The 19,433-nt window shown below is 43.5% G+C and overlaps 1 protein-coding gene across 1 annotated transcript in view; it reads right to left on the bottom strand.

The window, feature by feature from the left end:
* Positions 1-208: 208 nt before the first annotated feature.
* The window catches only part of ELP1 (elongator acetyltransferase complex subunit 1), a 31,002-nt gene continuing 11,777 nt past the window's right edge, over positions 209-19,433 (bottom strand). The window contains exons 13-36 of the mRNA XM_058827267.1: positions 19,114-19,296; positions 18,180-18,286; positions 17,597-17,700; positions 16,732-16,785; positions 16,528-16,633; positions 15,730-15,845; positions 14,941-15,014; positions 14,295-14,373; positions 13,953-14,032; positions 12,974-13,114; positions 11,843-11,928; positions 10,696-10,844; positions 9,728-9,851; positions 9,206-9,303; positions 7,851-8,052; positions 6,808-6,869; positions 6,221-6,283; positions 6,043-6,103; positions 5,333-5,446; positions 4,577-4,688; positions 3,303-3,430; positions 2,755-2,909; positions 1,675-1,753; positions 209-348 (exon numbers count right to left, since the gene is read on the bottom strand). Of these exons, the coding sequence (XP_058683250.1) occupies positions 281-348; positions 1,675-1,753; positions 2,755-2,909; positions 3,303-3,430; positions 4,577-4,688; positions 5,333-5,446; positions 6,043-6,103; positions 6,221-6,283; positions 6,808-6,869; positions 7,851-8,052; positions 9,206-9,303; positions 9,728-9,851; positions 10,696-10,844; positions 11,843-11,928; positions 12,974-13,114; positions 13,953-14,032; positions 14,295-14,373; positions 14,941-15,014; positions 15,730-15,845; positions 16,528-16,633; positions 16,732-16,785; positions 17,597-17,700; positions 18,180-18,286; positions 19,114-19,296 (2,545 nt within the window). The 3' untranslated portion in view covers positions 209-280. The remainder of the gene's footprint in view (positions 349-1,674; positions 1,754-2,754; positions 2,910-3,302; positions 3,431-4,576; positions 4,689-5,332; positions 5,447-6,042; positions 6,104-6,220; positions 6,284-6,807; positions 6,870-7,850; positions 8,053-9,205; positions 9,304-9,727; positions 9,852-10,695; positions 10,845-11,842; positions 11,929-12,973; positions 13,115-13,952; positions 14,033-14,294; positions 14,374-14,940; positions 15,015-15,729; positions 15,846-16,527; positions 16,634-16,731; positions 16,786-17,596; positions 17,701-18,179; positions 18,287-19,113; positions 19,297-19,433) is intronic.

Raw genomic sequence — 19,433 nt, 5'->3', positions numbered from 1 at the left:
TCCAGAAGGGGGAATAGTGGTAGGAGCTTTCAGAGCTGCGTATCCTTTTGCTCCCCAGCCTCACAAGCCGCCTCTGCAGTGGATGTGAGTGGCTGTGCCCATAAGTGTGACACCAAACGGGTCCCAGTCACAGCTGCACCAGGCAGAGGGACCCTTCACTCGCACAGCCCTAACAACAGTGTATCAGAAACACCAGAACAGCAACAGCTTCTGCAAAGATATAATGAAATTAAGTGAAAAGTTAAGAGTTCAGAGTCCAGAGGAATTCCTTGGCTTCTGGTTACTGGAGAAGATGCAGTTTCCACTGTAGATTTTTATTGAATTTTGGTGGAGTCAGTACTTCTGGATCTGAAAGGCAAATGGAACAAGCGTCAGAACAGAGGGTAACAGCAATATAGTTTCTTCAAGAGCTGTCAACTACTTTGTTCACTTTTCTTAAATCAAAGAATGCTGAGAAATCTCTTGATATCTAATGGAAAACCGCTCAGAATATTCATGGAGTCCTCATGGAGGTAAAAGTGAACTTCGCTTTATTTCTATCTTTAGCACACTCTCATAGGTCCTACAGGGTTTGTGCGGCTTAACAAGCTACTGTTGGCTAATACATTTTGTTTATCATTCATTTTCTTGTACACAACATCATTGTTTTTCCTCATTCTTGCTGCTGCAAGAAAGTCCCAAGGACACTGTCTTTGGAATTGTTGTCTGGGTGGAAAGCTGGGTTGTGCAGACAGGCTTTGACTAAAATATCATGCCCTTACTCTGTTAAAATGTTCTCCTACAGATATCTACCATTTCCCTGTGATGACTGATCACCAGGCTGTACAGGAGAGTGTCCTCAGAAAACCTGCTTTCACCAGGAATCCTCTGGGCACACCAAGTCCCTGTTCAATCATTAAGTGTTACTGTTCAGAACAGGGAGGCACAGGCACAAAGCCACAACCATTAGTGGCACTAAGCAGAACTCCATTCATTCACCTTTCACTGGCCCATCATGCACCACAGTGAGCTGGCTCTTTTTGGAGTAAGAGGCACAAGTCTTTTTCTGAAGCCAGCCCTGGAAAGTGGCAATAGACAGGTTGCATCTATAGATTCAACAGAGGATATCCCCACACAATTTCAGGACTAGCAGGGAAAGAGGATGTAGGACTAGTGGGAAAACAGAAGACTGGAGAGTTGGGACCACCCTTTGCTAGGTTTCTCAGCCCTAATTTTGTATTCACTGCAAGGACTTTAAGATGGCAAAGTGACACGACAAATTGTAGCCTGGTCTGGTGAAGAGCCAGGCCTGACTGCCAAAGCCAGAGAGAAAAATTCATCAGGTAAGTTACAAGAATTATTTAACACATTCCTTAGGAAATCATATTTTCAATTCCTTCACAACAGACTGACATTACACACACAGGAACCCAGCAGCAGATGAGATATTTGAGCACAGGAGACAGTTTTAAACTGAGACAGTTTTAGCACACAAATTCAGAGCAAAAATCAACTTTGTTAAGAAAGCTGCTCACTTGCCACAAGGCAGGGTGGTATACCATAAGGAAAAGCAAGGAACCACCACAGCTGAGAAACTGGTACAACTCATGGCAGGTAGCAGTGCTTGGAGAAACTCCAAGCCCACTAACCTCCCTGACATTTCACACCCAAACTTAACTCAGAGCCTCAACTAACCTTGTACAACTGGAGGCACCATCCTCTTTTGCTGATAGGCAGCCATAATGCTGTTTGCAGTTGAATTGGGTCCCAAGACCTGTAAAAAGAAATAGCCATGTTTCAACCTGAACAAGGCAAAGCACAAGCAGAGATACTCTCAAAGGAAACTCCGCTATTATTGTCCAAAACCAGAAGACCTCACAGTACAAAGTGAACAGGATCAAAGAGTGATCAGTGTGATCAAAGCCCAGTAATGTCTCAGCAAAGTTAACACAGAGGCAGTAAGACAGAACTGTTTTCACACAGCTTTTTAGGACACAGAACTCTTATCCAGCTTCTTCACAGCACCATAAATGTCATGATTCAGCAGGACTGATTTCATTACAGCACCATCAATATTTAAAGTTCATTTGGGAGTCTCTGTTCCCTGTCAAACAGAACAATTTTAATCTGTCTTTAAAAGTCCTGCTAATCAGCAGTTAGGGAGAAGATACTGGGGAGCACCTTGTGCTCACCATAAATGCTCAGAAACCACTTACCAGAAATAAAGACTTTTTTACTCTGGAAGGGAACTAAAGCCCTTATGATTTCCTTATTTTGCATCAACCTGAAGCTCAGAAGTCTGACATAACCCTTCCTTTTGTAATTTACTCCTTATGATACATGTTTCACACTAAATTGACTAATCCAGTAGCTTTTCACTTCACAAGACCAGGATGGACAACAACTACTCTAGTACACTTCTACCATTAGGTCTAGAAAAGAAGGGAGTGTTTCCATATTCTACAAATTGCTTAAGATGGAGCTTACAAAAACAAGTCACCACTAGGACAAGACAACACAAGCCTCAGAAGACCTCATCACATCCAATGTGGCATTCAGTGCAGGGAACACAGTAGGTTATATATATATTGTATCCATCTAGAGTGTACTGACTTGGCAGGTCCTGTCCAGAATATCTACTAAACCTCTAACAAAAAAGCCCCAGATTCTGAAAGCCATGGAAGGATTCTAGGCTGTCTGCTGGAGAATGGAAAGTACAGCTAAACACTTGATACTGTCTAGTGAGTGTGACAGGTATTGTGGATGAGCACAGACCAGGCTGACAGAGCTCTGTTGCAGGTCTGAAGTCCAGATTTCTGAGACTGAGGTCTCCATCAACTGCAAAACCTCTTCCAGGACTTTCTGCAGTGCCCCAGCTTGCTCATCATAACCAAAGAGCACAAGCTGCTTCAGAAGGATGTGTATCTCTCCTGCAGGTGGGAACAGAAGCAATAAATAGCAATCAAGACAGATATAATAAATAAACAGCTGCATTTCTTTGCTATCAGCACAGGAAGGAGAGCAGCAATTCAGAACTGGTTCTGTTCCTACTGAGCCCCTACAGTGTCTGAGAACAAAAACAAGATAAATCTGTAGGGCACTGAGAAGGCTTCTTTTCTCTGTTCCCAACTTCAGATGCAGAGAGGTCATGTTATTTTTAGCATAGAGGCAGGTTGACTAAACCAAGGTCCAACACAGATTTCTGTATGGACCAGGCAGCTTTTCTCCCCAGCATACACAGTAAGAACAAGAGTGGGCATACCACCTTAGCTGTTCTCATCTTCATAAGCTGCAGCATGGATTAAGAACACCAACTGTCCTACCTTTCACAGTCTCAACAGCACGAACACTCTCTCCCAGGATTTCCAGAAGGGCAATATCCTCAAAAGGACTCCCCTCCTTCAGGCTGTATCTCTTACGCTCCGCCTTGCGTCGGTTCTTTGAGGATCGCCTGAAAAGACCATGTTCAGTTACAGTGTGCACAAGAGGATTACATGTTAGCAGGGTTAAGTCTGAAGGAACATCAGCAGTGTACATAAAACTTGTCACTCAAGTCCTTGCTTCCTCCAGCTGAAGGAGGACTGCATGTAACCTTAGGTGCTGTGACAATGTTTTCAGTGCTACTCAACCAATGTCCTTAGCGGTCTGGAACACAAGACAGGAGTCAGGCTGTTTCTCTGCTCCAAAAAGGACTGCTCCATGTTCCAGCAAGGTTAAAGCATGTCTACAACACAAAGCAGGAGCTGAACCAAGCACAAAGCAGTAGTCATTATCAGGCAAAGCTGAGACCCACTTAAAACACTGCTGGCCAAGGTCTGTGCTTGGCTGTGAACATTTTAATTTCTGCCTTTTCCAGAGCCTGCTCAGCTCCTACCCATGATCACAAGAAAGCAACTTCATAAACAGACTAGACCTACTTGCATAATGTTCCCAAGTGATCTGCACACTCTGACACTGAATACTAAGGCTGCACTCTCCTTCTGTTTATATCTGGTCCACAAAAAAAAAAAAAAAAAGTGTCTAAAAAGTCCACATTTTTTCTACAGCTGTATTTTTCCACATCTCAACCAGGGAATTCAGAAGTGGTCCCACAGATTACACCAGCCTGTTACACACCCCACCCCACCCCACACTGCAGCTCATGTTCTTGAGAGACCTCAAAAACAATGCACACAACCACTGTGGGAAGACATTGGTATGAGATTTAGTAGCAACTCCCACGCACCAAGTGCGAAACCTGGGCCAAAGAACACAAGATATGTGCACAAGCTGTTAAAGTTTGAGAGGCTCTGCCTGTACTCTGTGTCTAGCTTTCTACAACCAGCTATTCTGGCCATATGCCCAACACCCATGGAGCCAGAACCTGCCCAGAGTTTCAGCTCCTCTGCCAGGCACCCAGTTCCTGTTGTGCTAGTAGCTTCTGGCTTTTTCTGCTCTTTCCCTCCTAATGAGAGTTAAAATAACCATGAAATGCCTCTAATTAAAGCAGCACCAAGGCACACACAGCTGCAAGGAGGAGCATGTCAAGTACGAGCAAGATGACCACCTGAATGTTGATGCCAAAACAGTGCTCCCTGATTTGAAGGCAGATACCTACGCTGATATTCTTGAATTGCTGTGTGAGTATTTGCTGTTCATGTCACTGGCTGTCACAACACTGCTGGTTTCAGAGAAAAGCTCCAATTCTGGGCAATTTGGCACTTCATAATCTGCAAAACATGGTAACAACTGTCACAGTAGGGAAAAAGGTCAGAATTATTTCAAGCTTTCTGATTGATCTGTGTAGCTTGCTGGGCAGATTCATTCTACCTGCTAGTGTTCTGGAAACTTATGGCTCCCAACCCCCTGAGCCAGCACACAAGAAGAAACAGTAATTATGAGAACAGCACCACTCCTCCGCCCTGGTGGGGATTCATGATATAGAACAGCACAATCAGAGGGATGACAATCTCAGTGCAGCGGGTCTGGACTAGGACAGAGCAATCTGTTTTCAGAGGAATTCCTTGAGCCTGTGTAAGCTGGCAGGTAAATATGTTTATAGGTACTTGGCACAAAGGACATGCTGAGCACTGTCTCACACAGCCAAGATGGTACTATGGAGACAATGCTCTGTCATTTTGAAGAGCTTACAGGTGCATTTTCGTTGCATGAAAGCTGTGACCCAAGGAAGAGCTGAAAATACAGAGTAACTACACTCATGGAGTGAGGAGGGGTTGAGAAAGGTGCTGCTTTACTGCTGTAGATCCCATTGAAGCTAAAGGAGAGCACAGCTTCATCAGAGCAAAGAGAAACCACAAAAAACATGATCACAGTTATTTATGCAGGAGAAAGTCATATGCACTTCAATACTAACCCTGCAGGTTCTCACAGGCCTTCCCCTTCAGCTCTCGCACCACTTGCAGGCGACTCTTATGGCGAAGAAATGCTGTTTTCTGGGAATCTAGGAAGATCAGCTGACTCTTCTGAGCTGATCATCAAGAAAATCAAAACATAAACATTTGTGCAAGAGAAACACAAAAGCATTTTTTACACAAGCACAGTCCTTCAACAAGCCCAGGAAAAAAAATCCCTCAACTCATAAAGCATGAAAAGAAAGAACAAGGAATAGTAACGAAACATTATTTGTGGAATGGAGAATAAAGCTATCAAATATTTTTTTATTTCCAAAAGCTACTCATCATAGCTTACAGAACAGGTAGACATTTTCCTGGTCCACAGCTCTGCTGCCACATGTGCTCTGGAACAAGGACTGTCTTGCTTCGTCATGGACATGCAGACACAGACACTTCTGCAGCTTTTGACTGTGAGGTCTGGAAAAGCTCCAAAGGAGCCTGACTAAGCTGAAAAGATCCCATGACACTGCAGGGCTTCAAGATGCACTGAGGACAGCCAAGTGCACCTAACCGAGCAGCATCAGTTAGGTGGTAGCAAAGTATCCTTCCATACACCTTCCAGTATGGGAATGGTGATACATACATAGTGCTGTGACTTCCCACAGACCCATCAAAGAGCTTCTTCAGCCTCTATAGCACAGAGAAATCTTAGATTCTTGTACAGACTCACCTTCCAAAATAGCAGGTTTTAAGTTGGTCTCTAAGATATCCAGTCTACTATACTTGTGAATCTGGATCAGGGAAAAAAGAGAATTTTTATTTAAGGATCTTACCCAGATCACATCCCTCTGTTTTTGCACTCTTTAGATGTATTTCCACTTCTGTTCTGGTGGTTTGAAATGTCTTACCAGCCTCAAAGCCTCTTCCCAAAGAGCCCCTTCTAAAAGCAGGAGAACAGCCTCCTCATAGTCCTAGAAGAAAAGAGCGACCATGGGTTGCTGATGATATTAGTAATACATGTTCAGGTAGGAGCTACTCAGATGAGTATTTCTATGCAGCAGTATCCCAGTCAAGAGAGGAAAACACTACTATGCCAGCTGCTTTGAGGTGTTGACATAAGAACCCAAACAAGAAAACAAAAACCACAAGCCAACTCAGCAAAACTATGTTGCTTCTCCCACACTAAGGGGAAATGCCTCTGGAATTCCCTCTTCCTTATTCCAGCCCTCATGCTTCAGCTCTCTTAGACAAAAGCTTTTCATACCAAAGCGTGGGCGGCTTCACAAGGGGAAAAACTCAGGGACACTGCATTTATCTCCACCCTGCTCACTGCATCACCCAGGCCTGCTCTGCCCTCCTCAAGGGAGCCCAGGGCACAGAGTGTTCTGCTGTCAGCATCCATGTGGTGCAGGATAACAGAGAAAACACGGATGGTGAATCTAAATGACAGATAGTGGGCATTACTGGGACACAGGCAGGAGGGTGATTACATTACCTGAGTGTACTGCTCCAGGAGTATGGCTGCCTCTGCGTACTTTCTCTGTTCAACTAGTTTTCCTACAAGAAAAAGTGGGGTTTCAGCTTTTCAGAAACAGCTGGATTTTGTGCCAGAAAACTACAAAGTAGAGGAAAATCCCACTCACTGAGACACTTTCTATATGCTCACAAATGTACTCAGTTGCTAAATCGAGCTGTAATTTAAAAAGGGCACCACAGAAAAGCACTAAATGCATTAAGGATTTAAATCACATTAAGTGACAGAGAAAGCAAGTACTGGAATATCCAGCTCCAGAAGACTGGACTCCCAGAAGCCATATTCTCTGTGTTAAGTGGCCCTTCATAAACTCCACCTCCGTGTAAGGCTGAATTGTGTTGAATTGAAAAGTGAAGAACAATGCTCCATTCTCTTGCTGAAATAGGTGAAATTTCTCTTGCTGAAATATACACCACGTCCACAACACACCTCATGTATGACATGTGCTAGTGAACACAAATTCTGTGACTAGCTACCTTCTTCTCCTTAGGACAACACACTTAATTTACCAGCTGGTCCTAGTTCCTAGCTCGCTTCAAGGAGAAAACAAGATGCAGCTCCAAATTATCCAACAGCCTTTAAGGTTGGTGAATAGGCACAGCACTTGCACCAGTTAATGTCTAGAGGCCTCAGAAATGTCAGACACTTCAGTGCATGTCCATTCCTTGAGGTTAACTAACAAAGCAATTTGGAAGAACAATTTGGCAACCAGCTACAAGGGAACAATGCAAGAAGCAGCCAGCGTTGGGGCAGCTGAGGCCACAGTTTGCTTGGCAGCTCCTGGGTTGCCTACCCATTCAGCTTCAACATCTTTTGGTTCCTTTGGGAAACAAAGGTCATATACAAATGCACAAACCCTTGGGGAAACATGGGATCTTTGTTCTCATTTAAGAAAAGTGCTGCTGAATACTGAGGTTTTCATTGAATTATGGGAAAAATTGAAGTGACCCATAAAAAACAGCAGCCACGTCTGCTCTGCACATTTGCATCTCTTCAAGGCATACCTGCCATGCTCCGTGCCAGGCTGGACAGCTTATCCTTTGTGTAACCAAGTTGTGATGCCATGCACAGGGCTTGCTGCCAGCTGCCACTGGTCTGAAAAGCATCAAGTGCTTTTGCAAAGATGCCAGCACGAGCAAATATCAATGCAGCCTGTTCATACAGCTGCTTCTGAATCAGGTACTCCCCATATGCATCACTGATATCCTGAAAAAAAGGGACAAAAAAAAAAAAAAAAGGGAAAAAAATATTAGTAAGGTGAGTAGCTGTCCTCCATTAGTAAAAATTAAGGGCCCATCAACAAAAGCCTCTTACCCAGCTTCTCCAAGGAGTTTCTAGGCATGAAGTTTCTACCCCATTTCAAACTATTTCAAGCCAAGGGCTGACGATCAGCACATGGAGACACTTCACAGGGCTACAGCAAGTGACATAGGAGGCACCTGACTCTCCAAACCAAACGCTGTGTAAACTATGTACTGCAGGAAACCAGACCCTTCCTCCCCACCCACATGAGCAGTTTCTGTTAGAATGTCTCTCAGAACCAACCTACTTTAGGAAACAAACACTGACACACAAGGGAACACAAAAGCCCTGTAACTCTATAGGCACAGGCTACTCAGAGCTCACTATCTCCATGAAGAAGGGACAAGTGGATTTGACTGGAAGGATACAGGGGGAATAATAAAACACTCCCAATGAGTCATTCAGAAACAGACCTCCCTCATGAGTAAAGACTCCTTTCTGCTTTCACTGTGTTGCAAGTAGACTGATTTTCTCTATTTCCCCTCTCATTCAACTCCTCCTTGTACAAAGGCTTGTGTGTATTTACAGTATCTACATTAGATTATATTAAATGCATTTTATCTCAGCCTTGGACAAGCTGAAGTTCTTCAGTAACACTGAAACCAATAAGGGATACTACAAACTTGGAAACAGCACATCTGAAAGTGTCCAAGTTCTCCAGCACTTTTCAGAATAGCTTATGGATAATGAATTGTCCCCACAAAATCTGCAAGTCACATAAGAGGTAAAAACAGGGAGAAGTTCTCTTGAGGTTATGGGAGTTACACAGCAAAACAGTGCAGCAGAAGAAACAGGACTTCCAGGTGCTCTCTGAGTCACAGGATCAAAGGAGTAACAACCATTGATGACCAGGTCCCACAGGATTAGTGCTGAGAGTCACTCCAGCCGTTATCTCAGAAGAGGGTCTCAGACAACACTGGAATAGCAATGACCTACAGACCTTGAACACAAGCAGCTGCAGTTCCATTTCTGCCCTCATGCAAACTGCTGAGAAGATACAAACACATGCATAAGGGAATATAAAGCTTTGACACTGCACTGTCACGAGCTTACGCACCTTGTACTCCTGAGTGCTAGAGGGGTACAGCTTCAAGGCCTCAGAATACAGGTTCTGATCCTTCACCAAGTTCAGAAATTCAGAGAAGTGTTCAGGACCTGCAGAAATAATTTACTTGTAAAAATAAAAGAGAAAGTACATGGCCCTCCTGGCTCCCAGACAGCCTGGGTTCACAACATGAAGAAGCAACTAGAGGTGTCTGGGTGGAAGAGCACCCATTTTACTACTGTAAAATCAAGGCATTTGCTTCCTTGAGGTTTTGCCAGAGATATTAACCAGGCACAATTCACTTGAACAGAAACCACATAAGACTTCATGTGCTTCATGACCACAGAGGTATAAACATTTCTCTCTTCCTGCACCAAGCTATAGTACAAAAAGCAAGTAGCAAAAGTTCACCACGCATTACCAGATGGGAAGATGATCTTGTGCAATCCTTCTCTTTCTTTAGCTATTTCCCCCCAAATATTTCTCTCCAAAATGGAAAAGTTACACTGCAGAAATCCTCCTGAGGACACCTACCACATTTGCAGAGGTGGCCAAGAGCTTTTGTGTATCTCTTCAAGTGTCTGTCTATTGTATATCGTTGATAATTGGTTTCCATTTTCCGAAGGGTATTTAAGAAGGGTAAGTATTCTTTTGGGTCCTGCAAAGAGCAATAAAAACTGCAGTTGAGCTAATCTGATAAAGTCCTTATTTGCCCTCATCTTCACCAACAGACAGTCCCATATTCGAAAATGTATGACAATATCCCAAAAAAATGCATTTTTTTCCAAATGTAAGCCATCTTAAAGAATCAATTTGTACATATACTCTTGCCAGAAATTACTAACTTGAATTACCAGGCTCCCACATGGACTTCAACAGTATCTAAAGGATGGTAACATTTAAAATTCAAGTCTATGTGTCATATGAAATGTTGTTTTTTATTATCTATCATTATCTATAAATTTACAGCCATAAAATTGATCAACTTCTCCACACCAAAGGTCATAAAACCTCTTAACACAAATAGGGTGTTCTAACTGATGGACAGCAGAATTTGCTGTAACACTAGGAAACTCTGAAGACGCAGATGGGCATTTCAGGTCAGAGATTTCACATTAAAATGAAGACACATGCTATTATAATGGGAACCACTAAATAAGCAAGAATCAAGAATACAGAACTGAGAATGGAAGGCATACAGTCAAAACACTTCATATATCAATCCCTCCCTTCCCCAGAGCTACTTTGCCCTGCTGCTTTAGAAGAGCACTGTTTCACTTGGAACACAAATTTTCAAAGTTGTGCTCAAGAAGTACCAAAGGATGCAGAGACACAACACTTTCCCAGCATCATCCCAAACACACATAGAGCTTCTGAGCAATTGGAATCCTGCCTAGGTAGAGAGCCATTACTAAGAAAACATGTAGGCTGATCTGCAGACTACAAAGAACCTTTGAGAAAGTAGAAAAATAAGTTCCTTAGCTGGAACTATAAGCCAAGACCTTTTGAGACTTTTCTGCCACCATGACGACTAAATCAAAGTCATACGTCCCCAAGGAATAATCGTACAATTCATTGACATCCACAAGGAAAAGCAGGTACTTTAGTGCTTCTTCTGCACTCACAGCTTGGACATCTGGCGTACTGCTTTCTGCAACAAGATAAAGCAGCATATGACCTGTTACACCCCTGGCAGCAGAATCCTGCTGCAAGGAAAGGATGCATCATCAAGCATCCCTTGACACCAGAGAGGGACCATGAGACTACCAGCTTGCTCCATCATGCAGAAGGGGTTACTTTGCCTTTTCTGGGCAAACTTCAAGGACCATCCCAAGCATAGCACTGAGCATGCAACTGTGATGAGCTCGAAGCATCAGCATGGAATAAAGGCAAAGTTTGCTAGTTTGAAAAACCAGAATCCGAATAGGAACATCCTATTCCATGATGAGAGAATTAGAGTTCCAACTGGAAAGTGAAAATAGGTCCAACTCTGGGATTATCTGCCAGCAAACCTAGGTAAAAAAGTGAGCTGAGGGGATGTACAGCAGCCTATCTTAGCTGATATGCTGCTGTACTTAAACAGCTGGTTTCAAGCGCATTTCTAGTTTTTGGCATTTAGTGCAGTACCTCAGGGCACAGCTGCACTGAGAGCTTGGTGGTGAAAGCTTCAGTGTGAACTGCCAACCCCTTGCACAACAAAGGGGACAGAGACCTGTGAGACACTGAGACAGTGTCCTCAGCAGGAGCTGGGGACCTCCAGATTTTTGCAGGGATAGACTGTGAAGGTATAGAAGTTCTCACAGGTCTAGGGGTTCCTTTGTTTAGGGTCCCTTTTCAGAGGCATCAGCTGGAGCTGCTATTTTGTTACTTAGTTATTGCACTGAGACTAGATTATATTAAGTATCAGGATGTCTGAGACTCTACTGTGGGAAACACAAGGTTGAGCTGGTCTGACTGTGCGTGTAGGGGGTGTAGCTGTGGGGGATGGTCCCAGCTTGGATGGCCCACACGTGATTCCCAGTGTGGCTCTTGCATAGTCAGATGGGGAAGTTTCCTCCCTAACAATTTTGGTTGGATAGCTAAGTTTCCTTAACACAAAGCTCCTGCAAACCACCCATTTTCAAAACTTTTGAATTCCTGATACAAAACCTCGAAGATCATGAACCTTCTGGAGAGCAATTTCTAGTTCTGGAGGACTTTTCTTTACATGTGATGTCAGTATCGATAGGCAGTATCTGGAGAAAAGAGAAGTAGTGAATGAAAAAGTGAGGAGGCAGAAACACATCTTATTTTTAGCATAGCTTGTGGAAGTTCTAGTTTATGTCTTAGGAAAAAAATAAAAATAAAACTGCTCAGGCATTTTGATCCTCCTAGAGGAAGGCAGCAAACACGGGAAAAGAACAGAAAAACCAGAAAGGTTCTTCTACTCAGCCTGCCTTTCGAAACATGTCATAAAGCTGGAGGTATGCCTTGTGTAGAATGAGCTTCCTTACCATGCCAGCCAGCATGATGAAGAGGACATACCTCTCTCTAAACATTCAGATAGCTGGATAGAGTTTTCCAAATGAAATCTGGCACAAAAATAGCCTTTTTTATAAAAGGAAGGCTTTCTAGGGTGTTATTTATACTTCCATACATTTCATATTTACTATTTCAAAAGAGCTTTCCCAGCCAAGCAGATGCTTTCTTTTCTGAAATAGTTTGCTGGAAAGTGTCTAAATTCTTAGGGCTCAGCAGCTACTCACCACCTCTCAACTCTCTCCACTGTTTAACACTAAGCTGCCAATAGTTAGCACCATTTCACCAGGCACTGCATTTATCCTATTTGCCCAGGTTTTATCTTTGTCTGGTATTGATTCAGCCAAGGAGGATGATTACCAAAAACGTAATCAGTCAAGAACAAGGAGCTGATCATTTATGAAGTAATTCAGTGTCAACCAGAAGAGCTAATATCTTTACAAAGGGCCAGCTGCTTCAAACAGTCAGCAACTCACCAAGATGAAAATCTTGCTATCTCCTAAACATAAGGTAAGCATCCTACATCTATTATTTTAATTCTGGTAGTAAAATGTTGGTATGCTATCAGTGGAATTATTAGGTGTTTCCAGGACAGCATTCTCAGCAGGAGCAAGGCACGGTATAGTTAATTTTGTGAAGCACAAGCTTACCTCAGAGAACCTAGGGCCAAATAACTGATGTGAAGGACAGCTTTGCCTCCTGCCAGTGACTTACTAGAAATCTCTCTAATGGTTCCTTCACATACAGTAAGAAGGTACTCACTTTTGAGGGTCAATGTGTTCCATGGCAACTCTCATCACATCACATATGAGGTTTACTTTTTTCTCATCAGGATGCTGGTGTGGCTGGCTGTTATTGCTACCATTCAGAGATGGGTACATACTCTTTGTGAAATCTTCTTCTCTAGATAAAAAGAGGTAATGTGAATAAGAGCACCATCTATCACATAGCCCAAAACAAAGACAGTAAGGTTAAGGAACTCAAATGTATGCAGAAAATAACTACTCATTAACTGCCACACTAATAGGAAGCTCTCCAAAAACCCGACAGTCTAAACTGACTGTCAGCCAAGAGGCATTAAAAATAAACACATGAAAGTGGCTAAACAACTACTTCAGTAGCACAAAAAATATCAGAAGGCAAGATTTACAAGATACAGTTGTCTTCTACTAAATCCACTATGGATTTACACACTGAACAATTCAGAAGAATAAGCCATTAGCTATTATTTCTGGTTAGGCCAAGATGGAAAATCAAACCAAACACCTAAGTGATAGCACCAGTTCCTACACAATTTTTGACTTTAGCGACCTTGAGAAGTCCTGAAACTACCATCACCGTAAAGTCTAATCACTGAGCCTTTAAGAAAGCAGTCAGGGGACTTGGTTTGAGGATCCAAGCAAGTATCTTGGCCTCAGACTAGACAATGCACTGCCACCTTGCTCCTCTTTATGAGGGTACAAAACTTTCTCTGTTCTTATTTACTGCTCTACAGCAACCCAGCAGAGAAGTCAAAGCACTCAGATAATGTACTAATTACTTGCTGCAAAAATCTAATGGCTGCCTGCAAACTGGAATTCCCAACAAGATACACTATCCCTGAAACTATGGAGCCTACTCAAACCTTTATAACTTAATGCCAGATTTCTGTTTCCTTGCACCCACACTGAAGAGTTGCCAGAATTTTGACAAAATAACGTACCACCACTGCAAATGCTTCCATTTGCAGACTTATACTTACTTCAGTTCTGTGAAAAACAAGTTGATATAGTTCACAGAATCTATTTGCCTGATAAAGGTTTCTGTGTTTTCCAGAAATACCTGAAAAGAGCAAGAGTATTACCACAGTTACTCTGAACACTAAGAACATGTACATCAAGTACAAGAATAAATTAGAGACCTTCTCTGAAAGTACAGGATGAAGGAAATGCTAAATCAGATCTGTCTGTATGATGGTGTTGCAGTGCAGAACAGCCATCACTGCCAAAAGCAGAAATGACAACTACACTTTTGAGTGCACTGCTCAGTTGACTCCAGGGTAGTTTAGTGTGGCAAACAACACAAGAGAACTGGGCAGACTTGCCTTGGGATTGTGGTCGTAGAGAAGATTGAGGTTGATTCGCAGCTTCCTCATACACTGAAAAGCTTCCTTGAACATAAGCCTGAAAGAATGAGTCAAACAGGACAGTTTACATAGTGGACAAGATGCAAATAAAGGCAACTGACTAGAGCCAAGCACAGAAACAGTGGAATGAGAACAGCCTACACAATCAGCTGTGTAGACAGCCTTTCAGAAAAATGTGCAAAGTCAATACTGTTCATTGCTGACCCTTGCAGTGGGACACACCAGCTCACAAGGTTGATGAAGCAATACGTAACTTAGATTATTTTTATCACCATTAAAAGACAGTGTTACATTTTGTATTAATTTCCCTTTCAGAAAATTTCAATGTAAATGAATTCAGTGAAAAATAGGAAACAGTCAGCTTAATCCTAAAGTGGCTGAGATGTCTGGAGAATGGAGATGAAGATTTCTCCAATCCACACAATTTCAGCACATGTAATAAACCCTTCAGTGGTGAAATGAGAAGGACCTGGCACAGGTGAAAGCTAGACTTCTAGGTGGTCACCCTAGAACAGTTTTGTTCCCTCTAACAAGGTCAATTCCTCTGAGTTTAGCCTCCCTCTCTTTTCCAGGTTAGTCAGCCTCTAACACCAGTGCCATTTACCTGTCTAGCCACTTGCGAATCTGGGCAAGAACCAGAGCACGGTGGTGAATGGTCTCCAGATTTCCTCTTGGCATCTACAACACAAGTTCCACACAATTACTTGGAGTTACTCTGCCTAAATTGTGGGAAAAGTGAGAACTGGCCAATTTCTTAGGCCTGTCTGCTACTTGCAAGTGCATGGACCTGTTGGCTCACTTCAGAGGACATGCAATTTCAAGAACTGTGGAAAAATACCTGAACATTCTCTCAGTTCAGAAATATTCCTTCCTCAGAAGGCTGGTCTCTGGACCCAACCAGGCATAATCCAGAGCAATTTGATCAAGTTTTCAAGTTAGCTCTGCTCTGAGGAAGATGTTGGGCACCACACTGCCAAAAGTACCTCTCAAATTACACCATTCTCCATTCTGTGAATCTCTGAAGAGTGAGCTCAGCAAAAAAATAAGTACCAAGGCTAATGGAGGCCTGCTAGTAAGTACAAGAAAGTGAGTCTTGAGATTCATGGTGAGAGGCCACAATATGTAGCACTGCACTACCTCAGCCATTAGGAACTTGAACAGTCCTCCCCAGTTCTGCACATGCCTATCTGTCTGTACCAAACCTACTCCCAAAGGCATGCTCAAAATCCCTCTGCATCCAGCCAGGCAGCTGGAGATTTGTGAGGTGCTGTGCTGCAGCACTGTAAGGCACCAGCTTTGCAGCACTGCACACACTGTTTGCAGGTTGGCCAGGTGCCCACTGTGACAGGCCCCTGCACACCCTGATGTCAGCAGACACAGGCAGAGCACTGACCTGTAGCACAACCTTTGTGTCCAGGGGAACAACGGTGACGATACGTGAGCCTCGCTCCACCTTGCGCAGGGTCTCACTGTTGGGTGCAGCAGCACTGCTCAGGCCAGCCTGGAGGGCTGAAGACAACAGATATCAGCACACATGGCACAGGCAGCACAGCGCTGCATTAAGGACCTCCTATGTTGTAGGAGCCAGGCAAGGTCGTACTGGACCAACCAAGCCACCAGTACAGCAGCAATCTTCAACAATTCCTGACAGGCTGAGAACTTGCTGAGTGCTAGTCACTACTGTACCTGTACACAAAGCAGAAGTGTATCCTCTGCACAAAAGGATGACAAAGTTCAACAGACCACATAAGAGTAACACAGAAGGGTGTAAAGGACCAATAAGTTGTCCTGCCCTTACCAAGGTCATCACACTTCTTATAGCCAGACACCACCAGAAACTCCTTCTACAGTGATCCCCACTCTACCATATACCCTCAAACAGCACACACACTTCTTCTTCTGGACATGGAGGGAAGGGAGAGCATGCAGGACTAAGCTGTTTGAAACAGTGTAAGGGTCAATTATAGCACAAATTCTCTTCCCTGTGAAAAGCATGTGATATATATTCAGTTCCCTCAGCTCCTTGCTCTCTGGTAGATTTCTGAAAAGAGCTCTCTTACCCTCATCTCTTAAACACTTCCTTTGAGGAACCCAAATACAACAGGTTTGGATGTGAAAAATGGAAACATCTTGTGTTTCCAAGACAAATGCTACGAGTTAGCAGCAGCAGGCAGCCAGTGCTGATATTTACCCTTCACTGTTAAGTTCTTCAAGCAGAAGCACTGACAGGTATGTGAGTTGGTTGTCACCAACAAAAACTCATTGTATGTTGCAAATGATGTAATGTTAGAAGCAACCTGTAAAAAACCAGAAGTTTATCACAGTTCAGACCAGAATACAGAAGCTGCCTTTGGCAGAGGAAAAGGGGATGAAATGAGGGACAAAAGCTTTGTACCTCAACATCATTAACAAAAAACCGGCATCGATCCGTGAGGCCCAAGATCACCTCCTGTAATTAAAATAATGACAACTATGAACTATCATCATCACAATCTCCTGTCTTTCACAACACTGACAAGCACCGGATTGAAGTACCTTACAATTAGGTAACAAGTACCTCATGTGAATTACTTAGTGAAGCCAAGACAGCAAGTCATCCAACCTCTCTTCCAGCAGGGCTTAAACTTGAACATCTTTAAACACTGCTGGCAGAAAATCCAGCTTTGCCTACCCTGTAACTGCACAGTCACAAAATGGAAACAGAAGCCATGCTAGAAATCTAGGCTTTTCTACTCAGCAGCACTTGGTCTAGGATACTCGAGGAAAACTACCACTCAGAGCAGAGCAAAGCAGCTTCCTACAACAGGAAGGAAGGAAGGAAACCCCTGAAATACCAGCAAAACAGCTATTTTATAAGCTATTTATAACAGTTGTTATTTAAGCTGTAAAAACTATCAAGACACCATCTCCAACAGGAAAAACAAGTGCAGCCATATTTACTAATTGGTTAAGTTCAAATAAAGCGAAACAGTCCTTTCAAAGAAGAGTGTAGTAGTAACTGCTAGAAATTTCCAATCTGAATTTTCTCATCCTTAAATGAAATTATTCACTGTATTCATAGAACGGGGTGATTGGGTGTTAACTGCAATCCACCAGAAATGCTCTAGAAGGTAAGGGAAGATAAACTCTCAGGTCTGCAAAGGGCCTTATGAAGAACATCATAAAAAAGTATCATTGTGCCCTGGGCAGAGGACCATGGTGTACTTTTGGCACAGATAACAACTAAGCTGGGAATTCAATCTGCTCGCAGTCTCACTTACTTCACCACTGATCCTCGTGATGGAAATCTGCACACAACGGTAGGGGAACTGCACAGCAGAGCTACTGCTACTCCACCAGGGCTCAAGGACTGGAGTAGAAGCCTCTAAAGAGCAAAGAAGATCTAATTGTTTTCCAGCTAATCAAACATTCAGACATTAAAACCACATGACATGTATCTTAAGAAACCCAGAACTGGGAATAAGCTACACTCTCTGACAGGGGGGAGGAATGCTGGCACAGAACTCCAGGACACAGTGGACAAGGCAGTGGTAACTTCCAGGGGCTCAGTAATGCCTTTATTTCACTGTGGAATGAGAGAGAAGATCTGTGGACGTGGCAGTCAGTCAGCACTGAACTTTGTGTGTGTACATATTTGTATTAACATATGCATGTGTATCTATATAAAGTTACCTTTAATTGAATTCTGACACAAACCACTAATTTCACCCATTTCTGGGAGCTGAGGAATATAAAAGCAGCATTTTTTAAAATTTAAGATTTTTTTGTAAGCCTTTTAAGAAATCTGTAACTATACCTAGTGACTACACCTAAGGCCAGGTATTTTAACAGTGCCCAGCTTACCCCACATGTATTTTAGGATCCGTCTATCAGTCAGCTGCAGAGCTACAGTTCTGGTCACTGGGCTGCAGTACAGGCTGATCACTTCTCCATCAACAGGCACTGACAACCTGATGCAAGACAGGGAAAATACAGAATGTCAGTCACAGCAGACACACTAAAGAGCAGATACCTTGTTCCTGCCTTTCTTGTAGCCAGATGAAAAGATGCACATCTCCAGCATGGACATACTTGGTTCAAGTAAGGGTCTTCTGCAGTCTTCTCACACCTACGTCAGGTGACAGTGGCACCGCACAGCACCAGCAACTCCAGCCAACAGGCATCTGCCTAACTGTGCTGGTCACTCTCTGCACTGCAGCACTCAACAAACACACCCCTCTTTTTCTCTTCTACAGTTCACATACAAATCATTCTGTCTTTGCTGGGTGAGCGCTGCAAAAAGCAGCTCTCTCAATCTCTTTGGGAACCACATTTCTGTACCCCAGGTGGCTTTATTTTGTGTTTGGTTTTAGTTCAACTGGCCCCACAAAGTCCAGCAGGGGAGGAGGAGAAGGAGGAGGAGGACAGAAGTTTCAATGGCTACTGGTCCCCTTCTGGACCTTGATAACGGTGGGCAAAGGGTAGGATGGAGGCATTCAGTGTCATGTGCCGTCCCTTCTCCCACAAGGGCCTTGAACTCCAAGGAACAGAGCTATCTTGTACTGATACAGGCATGTTTAGCATGCACCCTTGCTAGGCTGGGTGTAGGCACTAGGACTACAGGCAAACGCTGACCAGTAGGCAGCTTCATGACCTGTTTCATCCTCCTGCCCAGAAGAGAGCCAAATTCCTTAACCCATGGCCTTCAGGCTGCAGGTCTAATAAGAGACTTAATTCCTTCTAGGCACTGTCCAGAACCGTTCTCAGACTTCAGCCACAACTGACAGATCTCTAGTACCGTAAATTCAGGCATTCTTCTTCAGCTCCAGCCACGTGAGGCACTGCAGTCAGATGGTGAAGGACGGACTGAGCAGCATGCTGACCTTGACCAACAACCAGGAAGCTGTCATCTGGCAGCCAGGTGAGAAATCGGAGCCCCAGAGGATTGATCACTTCATTGCTGCTGCTGCTCACATAAACTCTGTCACAAAATAAGAGAGGTTGGGACACAAATAGAACATGATTTCAGTAGGGCACCTCACTAGAGAGGCAGAGGACTTCCTGAGCACAGCCTGGCTGTTCAAATACACACCATGGCTGGGAGGGCTCCAGCGCAGA

Source organism: Poecile atricapillus, chromosome Z (genome assembly GCF_030490865.1).
Source record: "Poecile atricapillus isolate bPoeAtr1 chromosome Z, bPoeAtr1.hap1, whole genome shotgun sequence".
Taxonomy (NCBI): domain Eukaryota; kingdom Metazoa; phylum Chordata; class Aves; order Passeriformes; family Paridae; genus Poecile; species Poecile atricapillus.
The sequence above is the reverse complement of the archived record's forward strand: the minus strand, read 5'-3'. Positions and strand labels throughout refer to the sequence as shown.